Raw genomic sequence first — 26,026 nt, 5'->3', positions numbered from 1 at the left:
GCCCGGCCGTCCTGGGTGAAAAGTCCCAGCTGCAAAACTGAGGGTTGCAGGTGGCGAGGAGGGCGATGCGATTTCATGAAGCATTTTAAAATTATTATTGAATTTGGAAAGTAGATTTGATGCATGGTATCAAGGCAGCAAAGTTATCTGGTATTAGAAAATGTCTGGACTGTGATGGCACAACATTAATTCAGTCCTCTTCTACACATGCATTAATAAAATTTTCTGTGATCCTCTTGTTCTGACAGTGCTCTTGTTCAGCATATAGGCTCCACCTATTTTTTCTCTCTTTTTTTTTTTTTTCCTCGTATGTGTCCATATGTCTCGCTGACCATACAGTATTCTGGTTCTGCCTCCAAAAAGAGCAGTTTAATCTCTCATGAGCTTTTTTTACTCATATGTAAGCATGTAACAACAGTATAAAGTATAATATTGTAAACACAATTTTGTTGTACTGTATGGAATATTTTCTGTAAAAAAAAAAAACAGTGAACAATCTTAGAATAACCCAGAAACTACAGAAGCAGACAGACAGCGTGGCGTGGTGAACAGTTATGGTGGTATATTTTTGTCAGATACTCACTAGCATAAACATCAGCGTTGGGATTGAATGCGGACACGGCAAAGGAAAGGAAAGCAATCCCTGTGGCTTAGTCTGGTAATCCTCTGAAAGTAAATTGGCCCTGCTCTAATCAACATAGTGGTTGGAAGAAAAGTGAAATCATTTCACTTCCAAGACAATAAATGCTAAATGCCAGAAGTTGTCCTTGCATGTTTCGGTACACAGCTATTTTCTATTCAATGCATGTCTCTCATGCTACTCGTTCAGCCTTTTTTTTGCCATGAAAACAAAGAACCCAAGCCTGCTTTAGTTAATGAAGTTCAGTTTCACCTAGCTTGCCCTGTTGTGATAGTTCAGTTCAAAATTTTACCTGCTCTGCCCCTTCAAAACCTGCAGTAACATTACTTTTACCCATCTGAATGCATGACTTGCACTGTTCCCTTTCTAGGTTTGGATGTCCAGACCCCAAACTGAGGAGACCGAGGAATGCACTCAAACACCATCTTTCTCCCAGGAGTGTCACTTTGTTTTGAAGCAGTCTTGTTTTAGAAATACTACTGCATTCTGTTCTAATTTTCCAGAACCCCCTAATCTTCTTCCAGGCTCTTAATGATGTAGTCGATAATAGGATTGTTGGTATTAATTTGGAACAATAATGCCAGCTGCTTGCTTGGTGGCTATTGGCAGAGGGGTGACCTTGCAGGTCAGCTAAGCAGAACTGGAAGTGCTTTGATCTGATCTATACAGAGCTAGGTCTGTCCACCCGAACAAGAGGAGCGAGTGAATTCTCTCTCCATGGGATGCTGATTCTTCTCCAGAGAGCACGGAGGACAGCATGGCAGTGGCTTTTGATGCAATCCTCGCTCGGATCAAGGATGTTTGTAAAAGAAATGGTTTGCTCATTCTCTCGGTGTTGTCGGTCACCATTGGGTGTCTTCTTGGATTCTTCTTGAGGACAAGACGCCTCTCCCAGCAGGTATGTGTGGCATGGCAGCATATCACTACAGAGAAAATAATGTACTTACGTAACAAAAGACATAGCAACTCGCGGAACTTAAGGATGGACTTTGGAAGATAAAAAGCTTGTATGCGTGTTTGTTAAATTTGTTTCATTTCATTTATTTGTAAATCTACACTGTTTTCTGGGTCTTTTCACACATTCTCAAACAATACTTTTGCAAACGGTTCTGGTCTTTAAGACACCTAGTAAGTCTAGCATAAGCATATTATAGTGTTACAAGTATGGATAATAACAGTGGGTGTTTAAGCTAGGTGAAATGTAGCACCTAATATAGAACTCTTTAAAACGGGTAATGCAATATATTCATTGGGTTTTATATTGCTTTGGAACGTGTGCATCTAAAGGAAACACTGGGAATATTTTTCATCATCATCTGTACAGATGATTGCACAGATGTTTATATTACACCAATGGTATTTTGTATTAATAAATTTGGGATTTCCCATCATTAACAGACCATGATATTAAAGTCACTTGGAGATTTCTTTTCCAGCATACTTCAGCTAAGCTCTTTGCAGGTACTCATTTCTTTCTGCTGTATCGGTCAGACAGAACAGAGAGGGCAACATGCATTGCTGAATGCGTTGTTTGAGCACAAAATATAAATCTGAATTTTAAAATATGGCACTTAGTACCTGTGACCAAACTAAAACAATTCTATGTTCTCCTACTACTAACCACTGTCTGAACATCTTTTGTGTCCAAGCAGTAGCTTTGTACACATCTAGCAAAACACAAAATGCAAAATGAAGAGATTACTCAGGGCAAGCTGTTAACAGTAGTCCCCGAGAGACGACATATTTCATGTTTGTCTTCCTTTGTAAAGGAACAAACAATGTAGTGTGGTTTTGTTCAATTACAACACAATATGTAATCTAATCAATTTTTAAATTATTTTTTAAAGCCTACTATCTTTGCCACCTTATATACCAAAGCTGCAGATTTTACCAGTGTAATCTGATCTCTCATCCAGAGAGAGGACTCTTCATGAGTCCTGCTCTAGCAGGACTCATGAAGAAAGATAGTCTTTATCTCAAAACAATAAGCATCTCTCCATGTATTTCTAGGAAATTAGTTATTTCCAGTTTCCTGGTGAGTTACTGATGAGGATGCTGAAAATGTTGATTCTCCCACTGGTTGTCTCAAGGTAAGTGAGGACAATGATTGTTCCAATAACTTCTGAAGTTTCCTAAATGAGACGTGTCATCACCGCTATTTTGGGTTTAACTGAATTGATGTTAAAGTTACTGACTGCTGTACATTCATATTTATAGTGCAGCAACGAATATATTTTATAGGAACATTTCTACAATACCTCATATAGTTATTATTTCCTTAAAACTAGTGTTTTGGGGTTTTTTTATTGATGTTTTCTTCTCTCCTTGTAATGAGAGCTCCTTTTCCTTCAAGCTAAATAGAAGTTAAATATGTGGAATAAATAACACACCTTATAAAAAAATCTACCTTAAATCTGAACAATTGAAATAATACACCATACAGATAAGATGAAAAAGCACAGTTAATTTATAGTCTTTTCAATATTTTGAGAGATGTGCCATAGTATGACAAATATTGGAAAAAAAAACAACGTCTCCAGTGAACTAATAATATATGCCTGTCTTCAGCTGGAAGTGAAAGTGATTTCTTAGTACATTAAAGGTAGAACCTTTAGTGGTGCCACTTTGCTGGTGGTAGGATTAATGATCTAGATCCTGGTGCTGAGGGATGGTGCATGGTAGCTGCCTTTGCAGTAGGTGGGCATAATTCAGGATAGCTTTTTCTCTCCTAAATTTGTCATGTCTTCTAACTGACCACAATCACAAATACCAGTTGGATGGCCAAAAGCTCTCAGCCTAATGCTAAGAGAAGAGATAAGGAGAGATGGAGAGTAACAGGGCTAACTTTACCTAACCAGATCTGAGAAAAAAAAATCTTGCACTCTTTGGTGACAGATTTCTTCTTGACAAGAAGAATCTCACACGAGGAAGTGACATAGTAAAGATAGAAAAGGGTTGCAGCAGAGTCACATGCCCTTCCCTAAAATGTGTAGTTCTTTAAATCCCCTTGTTTTTTTTCTGAGATGCCAGGAGAGGAAGCAGCACAGTGGGGAAGAGCTGCTCTGACACAGCCTGTCATCTGACACATCTGCCTCTAGATGTGCACAGCTGTGTAGGTTACCTACAGATGTGTCAGGAGTGAATCTCTGAGCTGCGCTGTTAGAACTGATGGACTCCATCCTTTGAGGAAGAAAGAGAGAAAATTTTACAGACCTTCAGAGGCATTAGCTCTCATTGTAAGACAGCATGAATCTATCTCCCTGTATAACAAACTAACCATCGCTTGCTATTCCATACTGAAATTTCAAGTTTTTGCAAACAAAAAATACTCCAAATATAATTATATTCTTGTACAGTCTTTTTTTTTTTTCACAACAAGCACAGTATTTCCTACACATATATTTCATAAAATGAGTAAACCAGTGCTCTGTGTTTTTACCAGTGTGCATACACATATAAACTAAATTTCTTTGTGGATTTTGAATATTCTCAGCCTGTCCTGCGGGAGCAATGATATTTAAATTATCGTCTAAATTACTCTGTATTATTGTTCACAAAAGCCAAGGGTACAGCACAAAGCTCTAATTTTACTCTCCTAGTTTAAGTTAATGCAATGTTTTTCTTGAACTAACAAGTAAAAAAAATACTTGTAAAGAAAAGGGAAGGTGAGAAAGGAGGGTTAAAAGAGGCAGTCAGTGCAAAATACACTGTCTTCAAGTCCAGAGTTTATCTTGAAGGGTTGTGGCAGAAGTAAAAGGTGGCAAGTGTGTGGCTCAGAAAACTGATAACAGACTAGAAAATCTTGCACTTACAGGTCACTAGCACAAATCCAACCTTAAACAGAAGTGGCTGAAAATTTATACTATCCCTCTTTAGACCTGATAGCTAGAGAGTTAAAGCAGGAACTTTGCAGATTGTATCCATTAGGAAGAAGAAACTGATGATCTGGTCCAGTATCTCTGACTGAACTGTGTTTATTTTTAAAGTTCGTTGAGTGCAGAAGAAATCAGTCAAACAACAGGAGACTGTTTATTCAATGTACAGTGCTGTATCCCAGAGCTCCTGTACATGTTTCTGCTATCTTCTATCACCTGTGGCCTTACTTTTTGTATTCTCACAGACAGAAAAATCTTGAAAAAGCAACCACCAGTAAAACTAGCTTTCCAGTTTAACCCTTTTATGAGCTTTTGTTTTTATCGTGACATGGACCTTCATTAAGGGTGGAGGTTGACATTATTTCAGTTACCTGGTTACATAAACAAGCTTCATAGCATCATACAATGACTCTAAAAGAAGTATATATTGATTTCTCCCTTCCTCTGCCTGAGGTTTAGCCCTGTTCATACGTATGCCCAATATAGTATTCACTAAGTGTCTGATGTATAGAGTTTGCTCTTGTCAGTGGTGAGAACAGGTACCCACATAACAAAGGATGCTGCTTCTATTAGCAATATAAAGAAAGAAGTCTGACAGTTTGTATCTGCCCTAGGCATACTCAGTAAGGGAGTGTTACAAGATCAAATCTTAGACCCTGCAGTTGCTAGATGTACAGTACTTATTATATGTATAAACATAGTACACTGCTTTTAAAATTGGAAGTGGGACTATTAAGGGAGTTCAGAGAGAATAGGAGCAAATCTGAATTCATAGTTAAACACTTACACTCTGCCTGAGCATGGTTACACACTCAGCTCTGCCTGGAAGATTGACTGCAGGAGATCTGAAATTCCCTGATTCTCTTTGGGACAGAGGCCTTGATCCTCATAGGATAAGTGCAATGCAAATAATGTCTTTTCTCCCTTATATGCAAAAGGCTTCAGCACATATCTCAGGTTTTCAAACTGGCACGCACAGACATGGCAGTGACAGAGGTGAATCTCAGTGTATGCTGCCCTGAGTCTTCTGAGATATTTAAAAAGCATGGATACAGGTCTTCAGACAGGCATCTGCTGCTCAGCTGGCCCAAGGTGTTCAAATTTGTTAAACCATCATTTCCTTCCATCTAACACATTTCCAGGCGTGTGTGGAGGCTCAGTCTGTATTACAGCCTCTAGCCAGGAGGTGGCTCTGTGTAGAAGACTGAGGAACCACGAGTTAGTAAGCATGTTCAGTCACTCCAGCGCAGCAGGACCTTCTGGGACGCTGTTCATCCCAGGCGTTTTCTAGTAGTGCTACCTACCCAGAAAATAAAATCTCTCCTCTTTTTGAGTATGGTTAATTATAAACTCTCCTCCCACTGCCCAAGTCAATTGGCAGAAATACCTGTGCATCAATTTAGTTTCTCAACTTCTTAAATGCTTGAAATAATAAAATCTGATGTCAATGTCTTTGTGCTCTGCAGAAAGCAAAAAGACTGGGAGAAGAACAAATACTTAACTTTCACATTAATGTCTTCTCGCATTTACTAAAGGTAATATAAACCCTCTGACCAAATCCTGTCTGTGCCAGCAGTGCCAGGCATGGGTGCTGGCACGAGCCACGCTGGCAGGTATTGTGCCATAACTCACGCCCTGTCACCTCCCTTCGGAGCGTCTTTGTCCTTGTGCCCCTCCCTTGCCCCACCATCTTCACCTCAGGTTACCAGTTTTGTACTGATCGACTTCCAGTGGGTCAGAAACTTGATTTTCAGTAAGCGTAACTGCATTGACTTTTTGGGGAAGCTGTTACTGAAACCTGGTCTGTTACAACTTCGTATCTGCTTGTGACTGAGCTTTTGAAGAAGCTGCAAATTCTGACTGAAAAAATTACTGCTGCTGAGGCATTTATAATTCTGTTGTTTTTTTTTTCTGGCGTGGATTCCTTCCAGTAGGCAGAGTGCTTACACTGTGGCGTTTTCCCCAGAAAGGAAATTCAGCTCTGTTGAAAACACAGAGGTGCCAGTGAGCCCTCAGGGGAGGCGGGCTGGCTCCCAGGGTGCTGCAGGGCTCTGGGACCAGACCTCCTATGTCTTCGCTAAAACTAAACTAGGCTAAACTACGACAAAATCTAACTGCAAAACGTGTGTGCTGCAGATCTGTAAGGCAGATTGGAGAAGAGTCAGGGCTTGCAGCCCCTGGTTCTTATTTCAAGACAGTACTAGACAAACACAGATTATTTCTTTCCTCTATTCAGCCATATAGTTTCACAGACCTGACAGGAACCTAATTCTCTCTTTCCCATCCCATCTGTGTCATTTGAGAGAAAAATGAATTAAAATGTTGTTAGTAAGGGTTCTAACACACACGGTTTGTCTGCATACACCTTGCTTCTTCAGAAATGCAGGCCAAAGCCAGAGTTAGACAGATTTACCCCAGCTGAACCTACTGAGTTCTCTGTTTTGTGTCTACCTGTAGATGTAATAGAATATTGCATCCTTTAGTTCAACACCCTCCTTGTTTATATGATTAAGCTTTCACCTGGTAAAAGATACAGGGCCCAGTTTTCTAAGACTACGATTAACGGTAAGCACTGAGACTGCTTGTGGGAAAGCATTGTCAGGGCAGAATTAAACTGTTCAGCTGTCTGACAGGCTTGTAACCCCACAGAACATTCTTTTTTTAGAAAAAGCAGTTTGTTTTGCTTAAGCTTAGGATAATTATTAAATTTTTAACGTATTTACCACTAACTGTTTTCTAGACAATTAAGAAACAATGTTTAGCAGCGATTTGATCCTTTTCCATGTGCAGAATCTGTTAAAGAAAGATTGTTCCCTTTACGGTCAAATCTAAATAACTGATTTGACCTATATTTTTAAAAAATTATAACACTCATTCTGCTAAGTATGCTGCACCTGGTATAAGCAAGTGTATGCTAATAAAATTTTATATTTATTTGAAGGCTCACTATGGAGTAGTAATAAATACTTGTTACCATTGGGGTTTTGTTACTGAATTAAATACGATATGCTAAATATAGAACTGTCTTTCTTTAAGGGGATTCCTGTCCATAATGCCATCAGTTCTGGTAATCCCTTATCCTTCTGCTCAGATTCGTGAGTGGGTCATTCTTGCTCATGCTGTTAAAGCATAGTATTTAATTAGAACCTACTCCATTATAGTATCCTTTCCGCAGTTTTTTTTTCACAGTTCTCTGAATGGGGAATGCATTGGCATAATATGCCAGTAATTAAAAATACTGCTCATTCTGATTTAACGGAATACTGTAGTTGTTCAGCTGTACTATGCCATACCAAATTTGTCTCTCAGGACTCATTAGTTACATTAGAAGAACTGACAACTTTATAAACTCTGCAAGAGGATGTGGAGATGCTCTGGGTGCAAGCAGATGTGAAGTCACTTAGCCCATGAGCCAAACTGGGCAGACTGGTGCCAGATCCATACCGGAAGCCGTACAGCCGCATTAGCGTGGCTTTGCGCCCAAGCTCCTATGTGAAGGACTAATGTGGCTATACGGCTTCCGCGCAGCCTTGGCAGCTCAGAGCGAAGGCAGAGCGAGTTCATCTCTGTCTGCAGCTGTCTGTGCAGACATACCCTAAATAACTTGACAGCAACAGTATATTCCTTGGGAGTTTAGGGTTTGGTTAGAAACATGCTGTGAGAAAGACCATTAGCTTGGGTAAATTGTGTCTGCACTGCTTTGCTTGCTGTCAGCTGTAGATGAAACTGGTAATAGACCACAGACTGGAGATTATTTGTCTGTTTTACTACTTAAGCTTACAGTTTGTTAGGGATGAAGAATTTGACCCAAACACTTAGAGGCCCGTACGGAAATTTACAATCTAAATCTTCTACCATGATTATAAATCAGTGCCAGATATGGCCAATATAATGTCTATTCAGAAGGAGAATGAATATCTCTAAAAGGATATGAAAGCAATCTTTTTTTTTTCTTATTTATAATTAAATTTAAACCAAGAGGACAGCCAAAATTAATTCACTCAATAATACTGGTTTACATGAGTGATGGTATGTGCAGTACTATTTCTTCTAATCCATTCCTGGTACTGAGAAATATTTTCTATGTTGAAAACATTTTTCTATGTTTTCTATTTTTCTATGTCTTGACAAATTAATATAATTTAACTGAAGACTGACTGGGAAAGGAAAGGTAACATAAGCTTCTGGTCAGTTTGGGCTAGGTCTTTTCTGCTATGTATGAGTTAAACTATTCCCTCTGGTCATTATTTCCTAAATACCAGTCACTCTGTTCTTATGCTTGTGCAGCTGCCAAACTGGGGCATAATCAAGTGCAATCAGATTTATGTACTGAATTATCTGGTGAGGTGTTGAGGAACAGCTGCAAAATGCTGCTTACGGTTCTCTGAGGAGCCTGTTCAGAACAATGTTTTATCAGCAGCTGTATTTTCCCACAGAATTAAATTTCTCTTGGAAACATAGGGCTTTTTCTTCACATTATTAGACTCTGGACTTTTTCCTCTATTTCACCTGTGTTACTTTACCAATAGAAGAATACTGTCACTCACGAACAGGTCTTCTCCAACAGAGGAGGGTAAACCTCCTGTTGGGTTAATATGGACAAATCTGTGGGGTACCTGAATAAGAATGTAAAGTGTGTATAATGTCCCGTTTCTGAACTACATGTCATATGTATCACTGTAATGTAAATAATAATAAAAATACATTTCACTGCAGTGAGAACAAGCTGTTAGCCCTTTCCTAGGATATGCGATCTCCAGTCTTTATTGTGGAGAAAGTGAGTCTAGAGATGTGAGTTTTAAGGAGATGACTAGACAAATCCGTACTTGGGTGAAACTGAAAGGGTAGGATTACCAAAGGGTAAGAAGAACTGGTCAGAGCGCAATCTCACTCAACACCATTATACAGCTTTAAATTATCTGTATTGCTATTATATTGCAGAACTGACGTCAGATTTCTCCAAAAGTTCTCCAAAGGATGCTTTGAGTTTGCCTCAGCTTGTAGAGGAAAATTCCATTCTGCCTTCTTAGGAAACCTTAAGAATCCCTCCTCCGTGCCTCAGATATCTTCAGAAGTTTCACTACATTATAATCTGGCACATTATCAATGTTTTTAGCTGTGTTTAGGAATACAGAGTCTAATGGTCAGATCACATACTGTCTTCTAGTGTTTTCTTTTGCTTGTGCAACCTAAAGGTCCAAACTGTTTCAGTGAAAAATTACATGTTGCAGTTATGCATGCTGTAATGCCAAAATTGGACCAACCCAGTACCAGTTATTTAGGCAGCATCAGTAGGGATCTACTGATGTATGATTAGCATCTATGATCACAAAATGAATGGGTGTGGAAAGCACTGAAGTGATTACAAATGGGGTATGAGCAATTTGTGACCTGACAGAATTTTTCTGTACTCCTCTAAAAGCTCTGTAATACTTAGTGCCTCACAAAAGAAATAGCAATGACATGTGGCGCTTGAGGAGCTGGCTGGATTCCCTCTGTTTCCTTAGGACAGAAACACGAATCATACAGCTATAAACAGTTGAATAAATCTGACATTTGTTTATAATCCAAATTTGTGTTTCAAATCCTTTTGCCTTTTTCTTAATCTAAAAACACTTGAAAGAACTGACAGAACAGAAAATCAAGTATTATTAAGATTCTTGGCTTTTCCCACAGATGTGAAGCTGCACATCCATATTGAATAGATAATTTGTTTTCATTTGCATCCTGACCTTTGAATTTAGGATTTTTTTTTTAATCAGAGCAGCTAAAGTCAACAAGCCAGCCTGAATTCTGCGTGAGCTGTACTACAATGTCTCAGATCTCCTTTATTAGTCAGTGATCAAAGGTTGCTGTTCATCCCTTCCAGCATTCATCGAGGTATCGCGGTAGCCTTGCATATTGGGCTGTTTGGGAGGAAGCAGTGGCAGAATAGCCATTGGACATTGATCTTCACTGTGTGCTGTACAAAGTCCTGCCTTTTTTACGTTAGTCTATAAAAACAGATTTCCTATTGCACACTAAGAAAATACAATGCATGATGTGAATTCCTGGCAGGATTTTTGCTATATATGTCAGTTTATCATCAACAGTTACAAGAGTTTGATAATAAGGAAAAAGAGACCCCAACATTTTGTGTAAAAAATAAAACTCTTACTATTTTATAAAGCATTATTTACAAAACAGAATCTGAAAAGTCTGCATGTTATGGTGTACTAGAAATGTAAATTTGGTTTCTTATGTAGATTTCTGTTTCTTTTCCAGCAGCCTAGCTGTAAAATTAAACACAATCATTGCAAATAGTGTACTGCAGACAGCAAGATCTTCTAACATATTGTTCATTGTTTGAAGATGAAGAGCCAGGTTTTCCATCATGCCTGACACCTCTGAGCTTCCACTGTGTTTAGTAAAATAGCTATTTGCTAAGGCTGTCTGAAAAGTTAATTCACATTTCCAGGGCTACTTACAGCTGATAATCTAACCATACAGAGACTGCTGCAACAGTACTATTTGTAAAACAGCTTCCGCTTTTTGGTGGTTTTATTTTTTGAGCATAGACACTATTTTCATTTATCTCAAGATATCTAAACTTTAAAAATGCTGTTTCCTACTACTTGATTTTCAAAGGAGATGAACCTTAGTAGCTCCCTGGACCTTCAGGAGGATTCTAGACTTGCGTGTCCTTTGAAAATCATGTTGTAATACTATGAAACTGTTAATAATACATGACATTGGGGATCATTCCACTGACTACAAGTGATCATGATATTTCCTTAGTTGTGTTCAGATCAGTGGAAGCCTGTTAGTACACCAGCAGTATGCAGAACTATTGGAGTCTGAGTAAAATTCACAGAGAGCGTAGGTGTCACTTTATTGCCTGCCAGGACTGTACACAAACACAGAAGACGGAGTGCTCATCTGTACAAATGGGCTGCCCTTCTACAAGTGCACAACATACACCTGATCCAGCTTAGTTTGGGGTGTGAACATGGATTACTGCAGGATTTTATTTTCCTCTGTACTTAGCCAAATGGTGTCATGCCACATGAGAGGTCCTGGCATCACTCAAAAGTGGGTGGATGGGACGGGAGGTGTAGGATGGCCCCAGCTTCCAACCAAGATGCCACTTGATGGTCTGGAATGTGTATGCAGGTACAGACCAACAGATGTGCTAAGCAGCTGTTTGCACATGTCTGGGCAGGAGGCTTTTTTTCATGTGCACTGTGATATGACATCTGGAGATGAAAAAACTAAACTGTAACATAGCACTTAGTAAGTAAGTAAGTAAGGGCAGACCATGTAAGGTGAAGCGGAGACAGGGATGGGCTACAATCCCCCCACCAGTACCGCTGTCACTCTGGCATGTGATGAGAGCAGCAGGCTTCTCTATCACAGCCATGGCACTGTTTTGCTCTGTAGGTATTCTGTCATGTTAGAAACTCTCTAACTTCCCCCAGGAGTTAGAAACTCCTCTTTCTCACTGCTGAAATAATTTTAACTCCACTAGAGACTAAGAGCAAAGTCAAGCATCAAACTACAGAAAAAGCCAGAGAAAGTTTCCTATCTCTTTCTCTCATTACTGTAAAGAGTCTTATTTTCTTTGTTGCAAACTGTTCATCCATAAATGGTTCCTCCATGGAAGTGAAACAGCCTGCCCTGAAAGCACAGATACCTGGGCACAGATGAGGAAAAGTCTGGTGGTCCACTGCAATACAGACAGGCTTATCTTTATTCACTGCAAATTGTTTGTCTTAATTTAAAATGCCATAATTTCTCTGTTTCCTTGTCTGTAAAATGGCGATACTGCCTTCCTGTATGATAGCAGGTTATATTAGTAAAGCATTTTAAGATGATTAAATGGCTTGTGCTATGGAAATGGAGATTATTACCATGTTGAAACTTGAAGGCACTGACCTTGACAAAAAGGTAAGCGACAGCCTGCCTGCATGATCAAGCAGCATTAGTGAAGCCAGCACTTCACTTTCGTGATGCTCAACTGTAATATAATAATCTCTAATGTAGCTGTTAGAGGAGCTTCCCAGCCTCACTGGGAGAACTTGCTTAGGAAGGTCTTTTCTACGGTATGCAATTACAAAATGAGAATGCGAGGGAGGGTACGGGATGAATGAAAACAAACATGATTCTAGGAACAACTGTTGGTGGTTAATACTTGACCATTACTTCTTGACAGGATTAATGTCTTTCTAATCACACTAATCCCTTCTGATAACTTTATCCATAATCCATCTATTTCAAAGCAACATCCAGATGGCTTCTGGTGGAGAGGAAGACAAAATAAACATGCAGAATGGGGTCTTAACAGCAGCTTCTTGTATTTTCCTTTTCTAGAGATATAGGTTTTGATCTTGAGACAGGACAAAAAATGTGCTTTTTAGCAGAGGCCAATGAAAAACACTAGAGAATTACAGAGAAGATAAAAAGTTCTATTTTTATTTATAAATAAAATACTTCATAAGTACTCTGATGCTTATCAGTGACAGCCAGAACAAGCCTAGAGGTGCTCATAAGGGTTTAGCTATTTGTTTGCATGGCACTAATTAGATTTGCAAGATATTGAAAGAATTCCCTTCCTCATTATATCAAAATTGCTGTATTAATTTTAGGGGGTTTATGCAGATTTCTCTCAAAGTAGACGTGAAACTTAATACTTCACAGTTTCATTGGTTTGTACTATTACCAATATTTAAAACAACCTAGTAATGATTTTGTATTTTTAATGAGTCACAGATAAGAATAATTCTGGGACTTGTTGAGGTCTTCCTCTTCCCTTCTAGTTTCCCCTTAAAAGCTTAATCTAGTTTTCATTAGATCTTCCACTGATCATGGCTTGGTTCCCTCAACAAGGACCTCATAAAGAAAGAATTCATTGTAACCTTTTGTAAATCACATTGAGACTGTCCAAAAAAAAAAAAAGTAAACAAACTTCAATTAAGCCATCCTAGAGAAAATAATTTAGCCAGGATTTCTTTTACTAACAATAAGCAATGAAACAATTTAAGTCTTAGCGAAATAATTGTCTTAAATATCTGACCCACTAAAATGCTAGAAGTAAATAAACTTTTTGAATTATTGGCCATATCCAGCTTTTAATCAAAACACTGCTATTTAGTTTACTGGCTTTCTGACTTTATTTCTCCAATAAAAATGTGGCTAGATAGTTCAGAGAAGAGACAAGACAGATTTGGCTGCATCAGAACAACTTATTCCCCAGAAAACAAAGCAGAGTAGATTTAGAATTACCTAAGTCCCAATTAAAAAAAAAGCCAAATTTCTTTTACTTGTTAAGACTGAAAATATAAACCCTAGAAAGACTGTAAACCTGAAAGTATTGTGGAGCATCAGGTTTGCATTATGGAGAGATCTTCAGATTATCAAAACAGAACCTTGAAGAGGCTTGAAAGCCACAGACGTACAAGGACCGTAGGACAGAAACTTGCACAGATACGCAGCAGATACAACAATTTTGGAGGCTATTCTTCAAATCAGGTGTAGTCTCTGAGAACACAATTTCATCTGAGATTTGTTGGGTAAATACGATAGAATTTAAAAAAAATGAAGTAGACTACTCTAGACAGCAGAAAGAAAAGCCATAGGAAGATCATTTTTACATGTAATTGGAACAATCCATGCAGGAGATAAAGAGGTCATGAGGCTATTTAGTCTACTATGGTGTCTGTTATTATATCTAGCACCAGATGTTTCAAAGCAAGGTGCAAGAAACCTCTTAAATCACAGTAATAAGAGATTTCACTTAAATCCTGCACTACAAGATTTAATATCTCATCCAAAACTCATTAACACATATTTTGGAAGCCTTAGGCTTGACATAATTTGTTTTCTATACAGACTAAGAAATAGTCCCTGAACATGAAATTACACTTCTGTGGAAACTTTTTTTTACCAGACTGATTAAATAAGTGAGATGTACTGTAATTATTCAGAAAAGATATAGATATATTTTCATTGTCTTAAGCCTGTTTTATCCATTTGGCAATCATTAAAACATGTTATGGAAGCTACACATGAAACATGCATGTGGAAACTACTTAGCTACATAGTAAGTCAAATCATTTTAATCTATGAGTCAATTATCTGTCCTGTTATTCCAAGCCTAACCAGATTCTGAGGTTTGACAAGAATGAAAGGTACTCTGTTTTTCATTCCATTGTGTTTCCTGGTAGTCTAGTAGTGGATGGCATGGGAAGATCTTTCTTCAGTCTTAGAAGCAGCCTGGGAAACTGTTGGGGAAATTTTTATGTAGCCAAGAGTGTCTGATGAAAATTAGAATTAAAGGGAAAACCTGAACATGATACAGTGATCTTAAGTTAAACCATCTGGAAGCTTATTCCTCCTGACTTTCCTATTATCTAGGATATAAGAAAAGTACTTTTTTTTGGTCATTTTTTGGCTACATTATGTGAATGTTAGAGCTCTAGAGATCAGTGGTGAGGAACTCCTGTGATGTAGCTGTGCATTACTTCATACAATAACTGTGATGTCTCTTAACCTTTACATCTTCTGTCCTGTTCCCTCTGACTTCAAACATATGAAACCAAGTGCAACAATAGTTACTGAGTTATAGTAAAAAAAAAAAAAAGCTAATGAGTGATTACTGTCTCATACTAGCATTTTTTTCTGAAAATGATTCTGAGCAATTGCTGAAAATTACATGACCAGTGTTACTCCACAGCCTCTGGAGAATTGCTTCCACTGGTCTCTTCTTAAAACTGAGCACTGCAGGCCATGAAAAACACAGAGCATTGTATGAACCCAGACTTTTGTTCATGCTTCTGTCACACCACAGTTACCCCTGCTGCATCTCCATAGTTAATTACTTTTGAGGACTTTCTCATCACAGCATGAACCAAGCATGACTTTATCTGGTGACAGGATAATCTCATTACAGATGATGATCTTGTTAATGAATATCCCCAAGATACAGCAATCTCATTATTAGCCCCCTCAGGATTTGTCACCTAAGAGCCAATGTATGATTAGATTCTAGCTGTACAACATCCTCCCGGATCCTAACGGCCCAACGTCTTGACACTGAGGTAGCACCCCCAAAGGCACATGAACCACTGGACGTATTTAATTAGGGCTTTTGTCTCTGAGTACTTCTGGACATACTTCTCAGGTGAACAGCCAAGACAGTTCAAGTGCTATGTGCAGGATTCATCTCCTCGTTGTTCTGTAGAACAAACACTACATGCCAGCGTCAAGGACAACAGAAGCACTGTGGCTTTACCACATTGATAGTGGCTTCAGGGCAGTGCCAGGAAGAGAAGTGTACTGTCTATCTCTTCGGTAGTGCCATCTCCAAGTAATCACTCTGCATGGTGTCCTACCTACAAGTTACAGATCTGCTGGTCAACAGTCAGGCCTTCATACCACTGCTGTCTGTTTCCCTGCATAATATATTTATAAAGAACACTGGAAATTTTTACCATGAAAAACATCCAGCTAGTTAAAAATCACCCTGATTTTAATTTTTCCTTTCTTTCCTGAGAAGGTTAGGGTGGGGAGTGGAACAGGGCTGAAGTCTAGTGCAATGTAGGTATCTTCTTTGGGCATCAGTGAGCAGTTGAACTGGCTCAATGGCCTGAGAAACTTCAGCCTATGAGAAGAGTTCAGTCCTAGAAATCTAATAACAACATAGAGATTGTTTTACAGAAAACTAATGCAATAATCTGAGACAAATGCATTTAACTCACCTGTTTTATATAAAAAAAAAAGTTTTAGAAAATATACTTGTCCATATGGACCCATCCAAGGGAAATGCCAAGGAATTAAGTATCACTGCTGCTACTGGTTTTTTAACATGTAGTGCTGTGTTTGTACACAGTGCTTTACAGACATGCAGAATGGTGGAATTTTTATCAAGTACAATGATAAAAGAGTGGGAAGAACAATGGTTACAAGAGCGGGAGTTACTGAGATGCTCGTTTTCTAAATGATCCATATTACAGTGCAGCCAATGCTTCCCCTTGCTCCTATAATGTTAACAAAACCCATGCAGGATGAGAGAATGGCAATGCAGAAAAGCAATACATTTTCTTAATTAATCTAGTGGATAGCAGGAACCTGAGCCCTAAATCCCACCCATTTGATTTCATTAAATCTACTGTAAAGGCTAAGCTGCACTTTAGCATTGGCTTTAGACAGTCTTGCTCAGCAGAGTGAAGAGATCTCCTGAATGAGACCAAGATCTCATTCAAGCAGGTGCAGCTTAGTAAATTACTGTTCACGAGGAAAGGCCTGATAAACGGTTCTGTTTTGATGAGAAAGCTAGACAGTGGGGCACACCAAATGGCAAATGTGGTATTTTATTTTCCCTGCAGTTTTCCAGAGATGTATGCTTTGAAGAGTTCACAGATAATTATTCATAGAATCATAGAATCATTTAGGTTGGAAGTGACTTTTTTTAAGATCATCGAGTCCAACCGTTAACCTAACACTGCCAAGTCCACCACTACACCATGTCCCTAAGTTCCACATCTACACATCTTTTAAATACCACCAGGGATGGTGACTCAACCACTTTCCTGGGCAGCCTGGTCCAGTGCTTGACAACACTTTCTGTGAATAAATTTTTCCTAATATCCAATCTAAACCTCCCCTGACACAACTTGAGGCCATTTCCTCACTTACAATTGCTTGTTACTTGTGAGAAGAAACTGACAATCACCTTGCTACAGCCTCCTGTCAGGTAGTTGTAGAGAGCAATAGGGTCTCCTCTCAGCCTCCTTTTCTCTACGCTGAACAGCCCCAATTCCCCCAGCTGCTCCTCATGACTTGTGCTCCAGACCCTTCACCACCTTTGTTGCCCTTCTTTGGACACACTTCAGCACCTCAATGTCTTTCTTGTAGTGAGGGGCTTGAAACCGAACACAGTATTTGAGGTGCGGCCTCACCAGTGCCAAGTACCGGGGGACAATCACATCCCTAGTCCTTCTAGCCACACAAATCTCAGCCTTTGGGTCACTTGGAAAAAGCTCCAGAGCCTATGTCAGAGTAGCCTGGAGCAAGTTCAGAGACCAAACAGTGCCCTGTCTGATTTGCCTATAAAAGAGAGGTAAAGCACTTGGCAGAGCGTTGTATAGCTTGGCAGAGGCAAGCCATACAAGCAAGAGGATGACTACTGGTCATCTTCTGGCAGTGATGGGCAGGGAGCTAAAGAGGAAAGAGAAGGGTGAAGTGACCATAGCGTTTTCTTTGCTCACCACTGTGTAGTCCCACCTGCCCATGAAGGAGTTTCCTCTGCATGCCACACAATGTCTCCACTTCAGCTGGAGGTACACTGAATCACCATCTGCTCCCAAATGTACCCCCTGCTAAAGCAAAAATGTATTGTGTTTTGTATTGATTTAGAAAGAAAATAAAGTTATTATTGTAGGTAAGAAATGGACTATATGACAACATTTCCCTTTAGTGTTTTTCATTTTGAAGTTGTGATCTGGCTTCATACAGGAAGGGGTAAGGGGCTTGACCAGATTTCTTTCAGAGGTCCCTTCCAACCTGAATTATTCTATGATTCTGTAAAATTATATGTAGAGTTTCACACCTAAGCTGGTATGACTGGTTATTGCCATTGCTCCTGTGAACTGAGCCATCACACATGTAGGTTATGTGAAACTATCCCTTGAGCTTCAGAGAACAGTCAATAGGATTCAGTCCCCATGCGTGCAGCCTGAGCTTGCAAGTTCCCTCCAGTAACCAGGATCTCATGTGGCAATTGGGAAACATCCCTTTCAACACAGAGGCTACAGCTTTAGTGTCACTGGCCAGGTTCTAAAGCACTGATATGCAGGCAATCCTGAGAGAAGCAGGAAAACTGGAATAATTAGGAAATGAGGTTTTCAGTTGCATTAATGTTATGGAAAAGATACTATATATGTTGTGTTTTCTTTCCACAGCTTAATGTCTGGGCTAGCAGCTCTGGATGCCAAGACTTCCAGTCGATTAGGTATCATAACCGTCACTTACTACCTGTGGACAACATTTGTGGCTGTGGTTGTGGGAATAATTATGGTCTCCATTATCCATCCCGGTGGAGCGGCACAGAAGGAGAGCACTGAAGAGGGCGGAAAACCCATCATGAGCTCTGCAGATGCACTGCTTGACTTAATCCGGTAACTACATTCATTCTTTCTGCTTTCTGAGGGTAACATTTTGTACATAACTGCATGGGGATAAGTTATGAGCCTAAGGATGGACATGTTGTTTAAATCAAGAAAAATAATCAAGAAAATTTCAGAAGATTATTTTCAAATTATCAGATGTTTATACTGGCCATTTCTAGTAAAATTTAAATGAATGGCCACCAAATGTATCAGAAGTACTAACAGCACTGGGGTAGGTTGTTTTTGTTTTACTCCCACAGATGAGCCTGTGAAGCTCATAATGAAATCTGTTATTAAGGACGAGACAGTATTAAAATGTAATGTTAATTTAAATAAGGGCAGACAGCTGTAATAAGAAAAACCTTAAATACAAGAACTGAAATCCACATTTTTCAATAAATAATTCTTTAAAATGCCATTACAACTTCTCATAGCAACTCTCAGATGAACGACACAATTAGAAAGGCCACTGTTGTGATCTTTTTCTTCCTTATTTTTTATCACATTATTTGTTCTGCTCTGTGGATTTTTCTTGTTTGTTTTACTTTGTCAGAATTGGAGCACTGATGGCGTATTTATAGCCTTGCCTGAATATCCCTCTTTGTCTCAACATTTCAGGTGCTAGTGGGGTTAGTTTCCTGGCTGAACATAGTATGTGCCTCAGATTTATTTTTCTCCCGCAGGAAGACCAAGTTTTGCCTTTGTTTGGTAGTTTCTCAAGCCGATGATCTCATACCGTATTGGGCAGGGGCATCTAGGCCTAGTGTGTATCCAAAACACAAAGAGTTCTCTTTGGAGTTTGACTTATTAAAATTAAAAATGTTGCAGAGTTTGTCTTTCAAAACCCAAATTGCTGACCCTGACAGGTCCTCAGCACACAAAGTACTTTAATTAGAGTTACTGGGACCTCAAATCAGAATGAACTGGGATTAAAAGCTTATAAAGATTCTTTTTTTCTCCTCCGAGTTGCACTTAGCCAGGCCATCTGAAACCCTCATGTTTTCCTATTGTATCTATGTCCTACTGAGGACGGGCCAAACGACATTAGTCATGGAGCAGCAGCTGAGCGCGCTCTCCTTTGTAGCCTTCCATGAAACCCTCTTCCTCTGCAATGGGAAGATGCCCACTTTATGGCATCTGTATCTCCCCAGTGACTTTGCCGCGATGTGCGTACAGTGGAATTCATGTGTGTGCCTGTGACTTACTGTTAAATCACATTATTCTTTTTCTGCTTCGTAAAGGACTATAATTCCTACACCAAGGGGAAGGAACTGAACAAGTTACTGCAGCTTTGAATCCCTTACTATGACAGAGTAGCTCTGAGACTGATAGAAGTAAAAGGGAATTTAAGTAAACTGTTTTCTTAATGATTGTGTTCATGGTGGCTTTCTGGTGTGCTGAGCTGTTTCTAAGGCCTCGCTCTTAGACAAGGAAAGGCATAGCGAGACATACAGAGCAATCTTACATCCAAACTGACCTTACAGCTGCCTCTGGAAAGGGTCTCTCTCGCCATAGGTTCCCATCCCCTTCCTCTCACCAGCCTAATTGTTTTTTGAGACCCACGGTAAGCTAGTTCATGGAGATGAGTCAGGTGAAGAGTAATTTGGGCATGCAAAATTTAAATTCAGTTCTATAGTACTATGATTGCATAAAACAATTGAATGTTTGTGTGACTGGACCCTGAGATCTGAGTTACAATCTCATCTCTTCATCTCTGTCTGGCTAGTCGCTGTACACCACAGATTTAGGGATGAGGTTTGGGAACGCTATTCTGCTGAGCCTCACTGCAGGTAAAATACTGTGCCCTGATCTAAACATTTGCAATTATCATCTATAATTTCACTTCCTACAAACACTGACCTGAGCAAATTATAATAGCTTGCATGCATATTTCAGGTATTCATGTTTCCAACCAGGCATGTGCTTTCCATCTGCAGAACCCGAAAGTCTTCACTGGTTTGGGCAGGTGTCAACAACGACAGGCCAACAAGCCACTCTCATTACCAAAGCTTAAAAAAGGAGAATCAAGCTCTCTCCTTTTGCTGTGCTTAGCAGCAGTCACAGCTGCCATCTTTCTACCCTGAGTGCACAAACTGATGGTTTTTATCCCTCCACTACAGAAATAACCACATTTACTAAATAAATAAATAAGAAAAACACAACTGTGGGGAGTGGGCTTTCAGCCTAGGCAAAATATGGGTGAAATCCTGGCTCTGCTGAAGTCAATTGAAAAACTCCTAAGTATCTATGTGGAAGTCTGGATTAAATGTAATGATGTATCTGCTGGTTTGAGCTAGCAAAGCTGATCCTTTAGCTCAATGATAAATCACTTCCATTCACAGCTGGAGACCATCTTTTTAGGCCCAGATTGGCTTATCTTCTCAGTTCATTCATTTCCTCCCAATTTGTCAATTGCATATGTGCACAGAAGTTTACACAGGAAACATCTGGTATTCTGCAAATGAAGAATGCTAAACCTACAAGTGGAGAGATTATATATGTGACATAATTGTGGGGTTTATTTTAAAAGCATGAATCTTGGCATGATGATACACATATTCACTCTCACTGATTTCAGATTTGAAGCCCCTTTGAAATGATGAAATAAATTATTATTTCTTGTGATGTTATATATGACATTGGCAGGTCTGGAATTTTTGGCAGGAAGGATGTTGCTAGAAATTGAATTTCTGGAATTTTTGGGTGAGGATTTTGCTTTTAGAAGTGGTTTTAATCAGAAATTTTAAAATGTACTGACTTAGCAATAAATGAAACCAAGAACTACTGCAGAGTCTCATGGTCATCCTAAAGGCTTCCAACATTAATCAATAATCACATTATTATTCTGCATTATTTTGCAGATGGTGCTTCCCCTGCATATTTGTCTGTTATGTAAAAACCAGCAATAAAACCCCCAGTGTATGACTTGATTTACTGCATAATTCTGAAATGGCTCTAAACCTCACATCAGGCAGGACACAGATAATCTCATCAACTGAATTTCATGCCTCAAAAATTGTATCCACAAGTCAACCATTTTTTTGCTACACTAAACAGAAGTACTTGAAAGACTTCCCTTCTAAAGGGAACCCCAAGAGACTGGGGGTGCGATCTGTGGATGTGAATCTGCCCCCACTGATTTTCTCCTAGATTCAAGCTGGAGAGAGAGGCCACTGAATGCAGCATAATAGAAGTGTTTTCAACATTCAGTTAGTCTTTATACCTAAAATCTTCAGTGCTGCTTTGACCTTAAATGTCTGAATTTTTTGTTTAATCTGATCCAGGTTTAAAGCAAATATATCTTCTGCTGTCTGTGGAAGATACTGATTTAACTAGGTAGCTCACCCTCATACCGGTGCAGGATATGGGTAAGGACAAGTAATTCAGAAGGCAGCCATGAGTCTGAAGCTGTGCAGGAGATGCTGTTTTGAAGATGCTTCTCTAGCTGCCACTACTACGCTGAGACAGATGTACAAATCTGCCTTAATTATATTCAAGGTTTCTTGTGCAAGCACTGCAAGGCTCATGAAAGTATATTTTCTTCCATATTTAAAACTATAAATCCTCAGGCTAAGGATCATCTTGTTCTCTTTAACGCACCGAAGTACCTGGTGCTTTATGAATTTTAGTGAATTTATTCTCATGATGTGCAATACTTCTGTGAGGTAGCCAAAGACCATTTTCCTTTCTTACAGCTAGAGAATCAAGACATATGGAGAAGAAATTAGCTCACTGAGGATTGTTCAGAAAAATCTGTGGTGCCACAGGAAATATTTCTAGCTTGTACGAGACCTAGTAGGTGTCTTGTTCTAGGAATGTGGCGTTTGGGGCATCTCAATGGAAGTAATAGCAATGAATCAACACACTCTGTACTAGGTCTGCAAAGATAAAAGTGTGATTTTCAGTAGCCATTTGTGAGTTAGGAATAAGAAGGGCAAGATACCAATTTTTAAAAATAATTCAGACTTTGAGTGTTTTATTCAAAAGGACAAAATGGGATATACTTACAGGAATAGCATTCAATTTAAAATACTAGGTTTGTTTAATTCTGTAACATATATTCACCTGACAAGCAGAATAGAAAATGCCTATAATTTGGGTTGAACATTTGTAAAACAAGATACGTGACTCAGGACCACACTGTTTACATGAGCAGTTTATATTTCTGCTGCTGTTATCAAAATACCTTTGATTTAGAAGGGTAAATCTCATTGCAACTTAAATCATGCTACTTTCTTTTGTCACCAAAGGAAACAAAATTTGGCTGATGAGAGAAAAACAAACAAGCAAACACTACAAACATTCACATAAATCCCAGAGAAACTGGGGGTTCACCATCCTGTTTGATATAAGGCTGGCTGTGTGTGCAAGTCTGGCACCAGCAAGTGCAGGATTCACATATATTTTTAGTGTTTCTCAAGTCTAACCAGAGAGCATGACATCACAAGCTTATTCAGTTTGAAAGCTCCAAATAAAATAATTCAGGGAATAGAGTCAGGATCAAATCATGCCTTAACCCATGACACACAAATTTGTACATTTCTGAAGTTTACTGGAAGGATAAGTCAGAGCATTTTAGCATTGAATATTCAGGTTTGCATCCAATTTAATAGCAGGTACCGGGAAACTTGATCTGGCTTAACCAAGAAAATGGAGTTTTTTTAATACCATTAATATTTAGAAGAGGATATAAACACTGTAGAGGATTTAGGTTCTCATGGGCATCCTGAGCACTCTTTACAATAATTTTCTTTCCCTTTTTTCAAGCTAAGGGTTATATTCTATTTTATAGACATTTTGTTTCTTGAAAGTAGGGCAGGAGAAATCCAGAACCTGCTGTAGTCTGGAAAAAGTTCAGGCTGTGCAGAACCAGAAATCACACTTTTAAAAGTTTACAGCTAAAGACTGAATTGTATATACAGACAGTAAGATATTTAGGACTGCATTAAATGATCCAGGGTTTAAACTATGAAAGAACTTCTTAAATAACTTTGCCCTACATTCATGTATCTTTTGCCAAAAGCCACTGTGTATTATGATAGAAATATTTCTCTGTCCCCTACAGCAAAGTACCATTTTTTACTCATTTCAGATTGCCAGTTTTCTTGTCTCTCACAAAACTAGCCTGGTGCCAGCACTGCTCTGCACTGTATGGGACCAGATGTTCGCTTCGGGTTAATTTTTAAGCAGTTCAAGCTGCACAGAAGCCCGAACCTCAAGTATTTACAAAGGACTCTGAAGCCCCTAAATGTGTAGTTCCTATTTGGCACAAAAGGAAACCAACATGGAAAAAAAGATAAGTCCATAATGAAAACAACACCAGGGAGATGGACTATGGAGCAGTTTGTGCTCTCTGGCTAGGAGGCCTTAGTCACAGAGGTGGAGGTGCATGGGGGCCAGGAGTGAAAACTGCAGTAGGAAAGCTTCAGCCCTAAAGGGGAATAAATCATCCATCCTCCTGACAATTGGCCTGGACATCTTCCTGTGTAAATGTACACTTTTTCTGAAATAACTTGCTGGAATCATAGTGGAAATGCGTTGGGCCTGTCGTGTTACCTTTGATATGATTCAGCCTTTTCAGGTTTCCTAAATAGGTGATGTACTTGTGCTTCCACTGCAAAGAACGCTTTTCTCAGGAAACCATAGCCCTGTTGGGGCTATGTCAGGATCTTTTCTTTCAGAAGAAGCAGAGGGAGGAGGTTCACCCTCCAGATCCCTTGCTGGAACTGAAAGGCCATGCAACAGTGGACAGATTAAAAGTCCACTTGTTTGACAAAATGATTCTACAATATGAGTTCTGCTCTTACCTGCAAAAAAGACAAGTAAGACAAAATGGCTTAGAGCTGATTAGTGATTTTTGCATTCTGTTAGTGTCTTTTATCACAATAATGAGGATTTAAGTGCCTCATTAATTCTGCAAAAGCCTTATTTGGTTGTTTTAGCAGGAGGTAGTAAGATTGATGCTGAGAAATGAGATGAGGCACTGGAGGTGACTACTGATGTGCAAGATGCATCCTCCTGTGGGCCCTGAGATAGGTCATTTGTTCAGTCTTGCTGAATTAAATTTTACCCTTGATTTCAGGAGTGCAAGCCCTGATGGAGCCCACTGACACTACCAGGAAAGCATTTCAGGTGTACACCCATACGACTAAGGACAGGATTTGTGGCTCATGTGGTACAGTAACAGTAGTCAGGAGTCTACACAGCTGATGATGAAATCATGCGGAGAACAACAAAAGCAAACAAAATTTTGAGATTAAGATAATGTCACTGAGAAGGACCTCAGCCTATAGTAGATGGGAACCACAGCGCTGTTCATTCTTGTACACAGCTGTAAATCCTGGAAACTTTACAGTTGTCACGTCAAGCTACTCAGACTCTATTTTTACCCTCTCTGTACCCTTGCTGAATGGAGTGACAGAGTAAGATCTCAAACACCAAAGTATTAGAATGGTGTTAAATACCCAGTCTTAAAACAGTGTCCTTGCAAGCTCACCTATGTTAGTTTAAATTTGAGACCAGAGTCTCCAAACCTGTTTTATGCCCAGTGCAAATATCGGCCAAGAAAATATTACGAAGACGCATATGTAGCAAAAATCCAGTCTGGTGGCTTTAATTCCACAGCGTGGGAGACTGCAGCCAAAGACTGTCTGGTGTGGCAGGGATTAGGTACTGATAACATCAAAGTCTGAGAGCAAAACCAGATTGCTGCTGCAGAGCACAGACTGCCCCAGAGGGAAGGGGTGTTCTGAGTCAAGGAAACGACATCTGCCATACCTGTGGCTGCTCTTACGCTAGAGCAGCTGGCCTACTTTTTTATTTTAAAGATCTGCAAAAGCTGAATGCTTTGAGTTAACAGATGTTGTAATCAGGACTCAGAATGAGTATTCCAGATATTCAGTAGTATAACTGCAACCAGAATTTGGCCTGTTATTTCTGATAGAAGTTATCCAGGAGCTATCAAACCGGCTACCCCAGTAGCTGTAGGCTGATGTTGTGTGGACAATTCAGCTAACAGCATGAGCAATAAAACAGTTTAAGTGTGGATACTGGTATCACTACTGTAGTTCTCAGAGTCAGCAACACAGCAAGAGGGCTCCCACATCCTGGGGGCAGTGCCAAGGCACGGCCTGAGCTGAAAAATGGCTTCCTAACAAAATTCAGCTTCCTGAATTAACAGTGTTAATTGTTAGGTTACTTGCAGGGAGACAATGGAGAAGGAAAAAGGACCTCCCACTTCTGGCAGTGGTAAGGTGCTAAGTAGATCTATGTGTAATGGAAAGCTACACCCTCAAGATTTTCTTCAAATTCCATGGCTACCAAATTGCAGAACACATGTTGCCCTAGTCACACATACACATTTCAAA

At 39.4% G+C, this 26,026-nt stretch overlaps 1 protein-coding gene across 1 annotated transcript in view; it reads left to right on the top strand.

Annotated features, from left to right (window-relative positions):
* Positions 1-1,397: 1,397 nt before the first annotated feature.
* Positions 1,398-26,026, top strand: part of SLC1A7 (solute carrier family 1 member 7) — a 54,793-nt gene continuing 30,164 nt past the window's right edge. Inside the window, exons 1-3 of the mRNA XM_010124606.2 lie at positions 1,398-1,538; positions 2,651-2,730; positions 18,453-18,668. Coding sequence (XP_010122908.2) covers positions 1,398-1,538; positions 2,651-2,730; positions 18,453-18,668 — 437 coding nt within the window. The remainder of the gene's footprint in view (positions 1,539-2,650; positions 2,731-18,452; positions 18,669-26,026) is intronic.

Source organism: Chlamydotis macqueenii, chromosome 8 (assembly GCF_036417535.1).
Source record: "Chlamydotis macqueenii isolate bChlMac1 chromosome 8, bChlMac1.mat, whole genome shotgun sequence".
NCBI classification, from domain to species: Eukaryota; Metazoa; Chordata; class Aves; order Otidiformes; family Otididae; genus Chlamydotis; species Chlamydotis macqueenii.
This window is presented reverse-complemented; position numbering and strand designations above follow the sequence as displayed.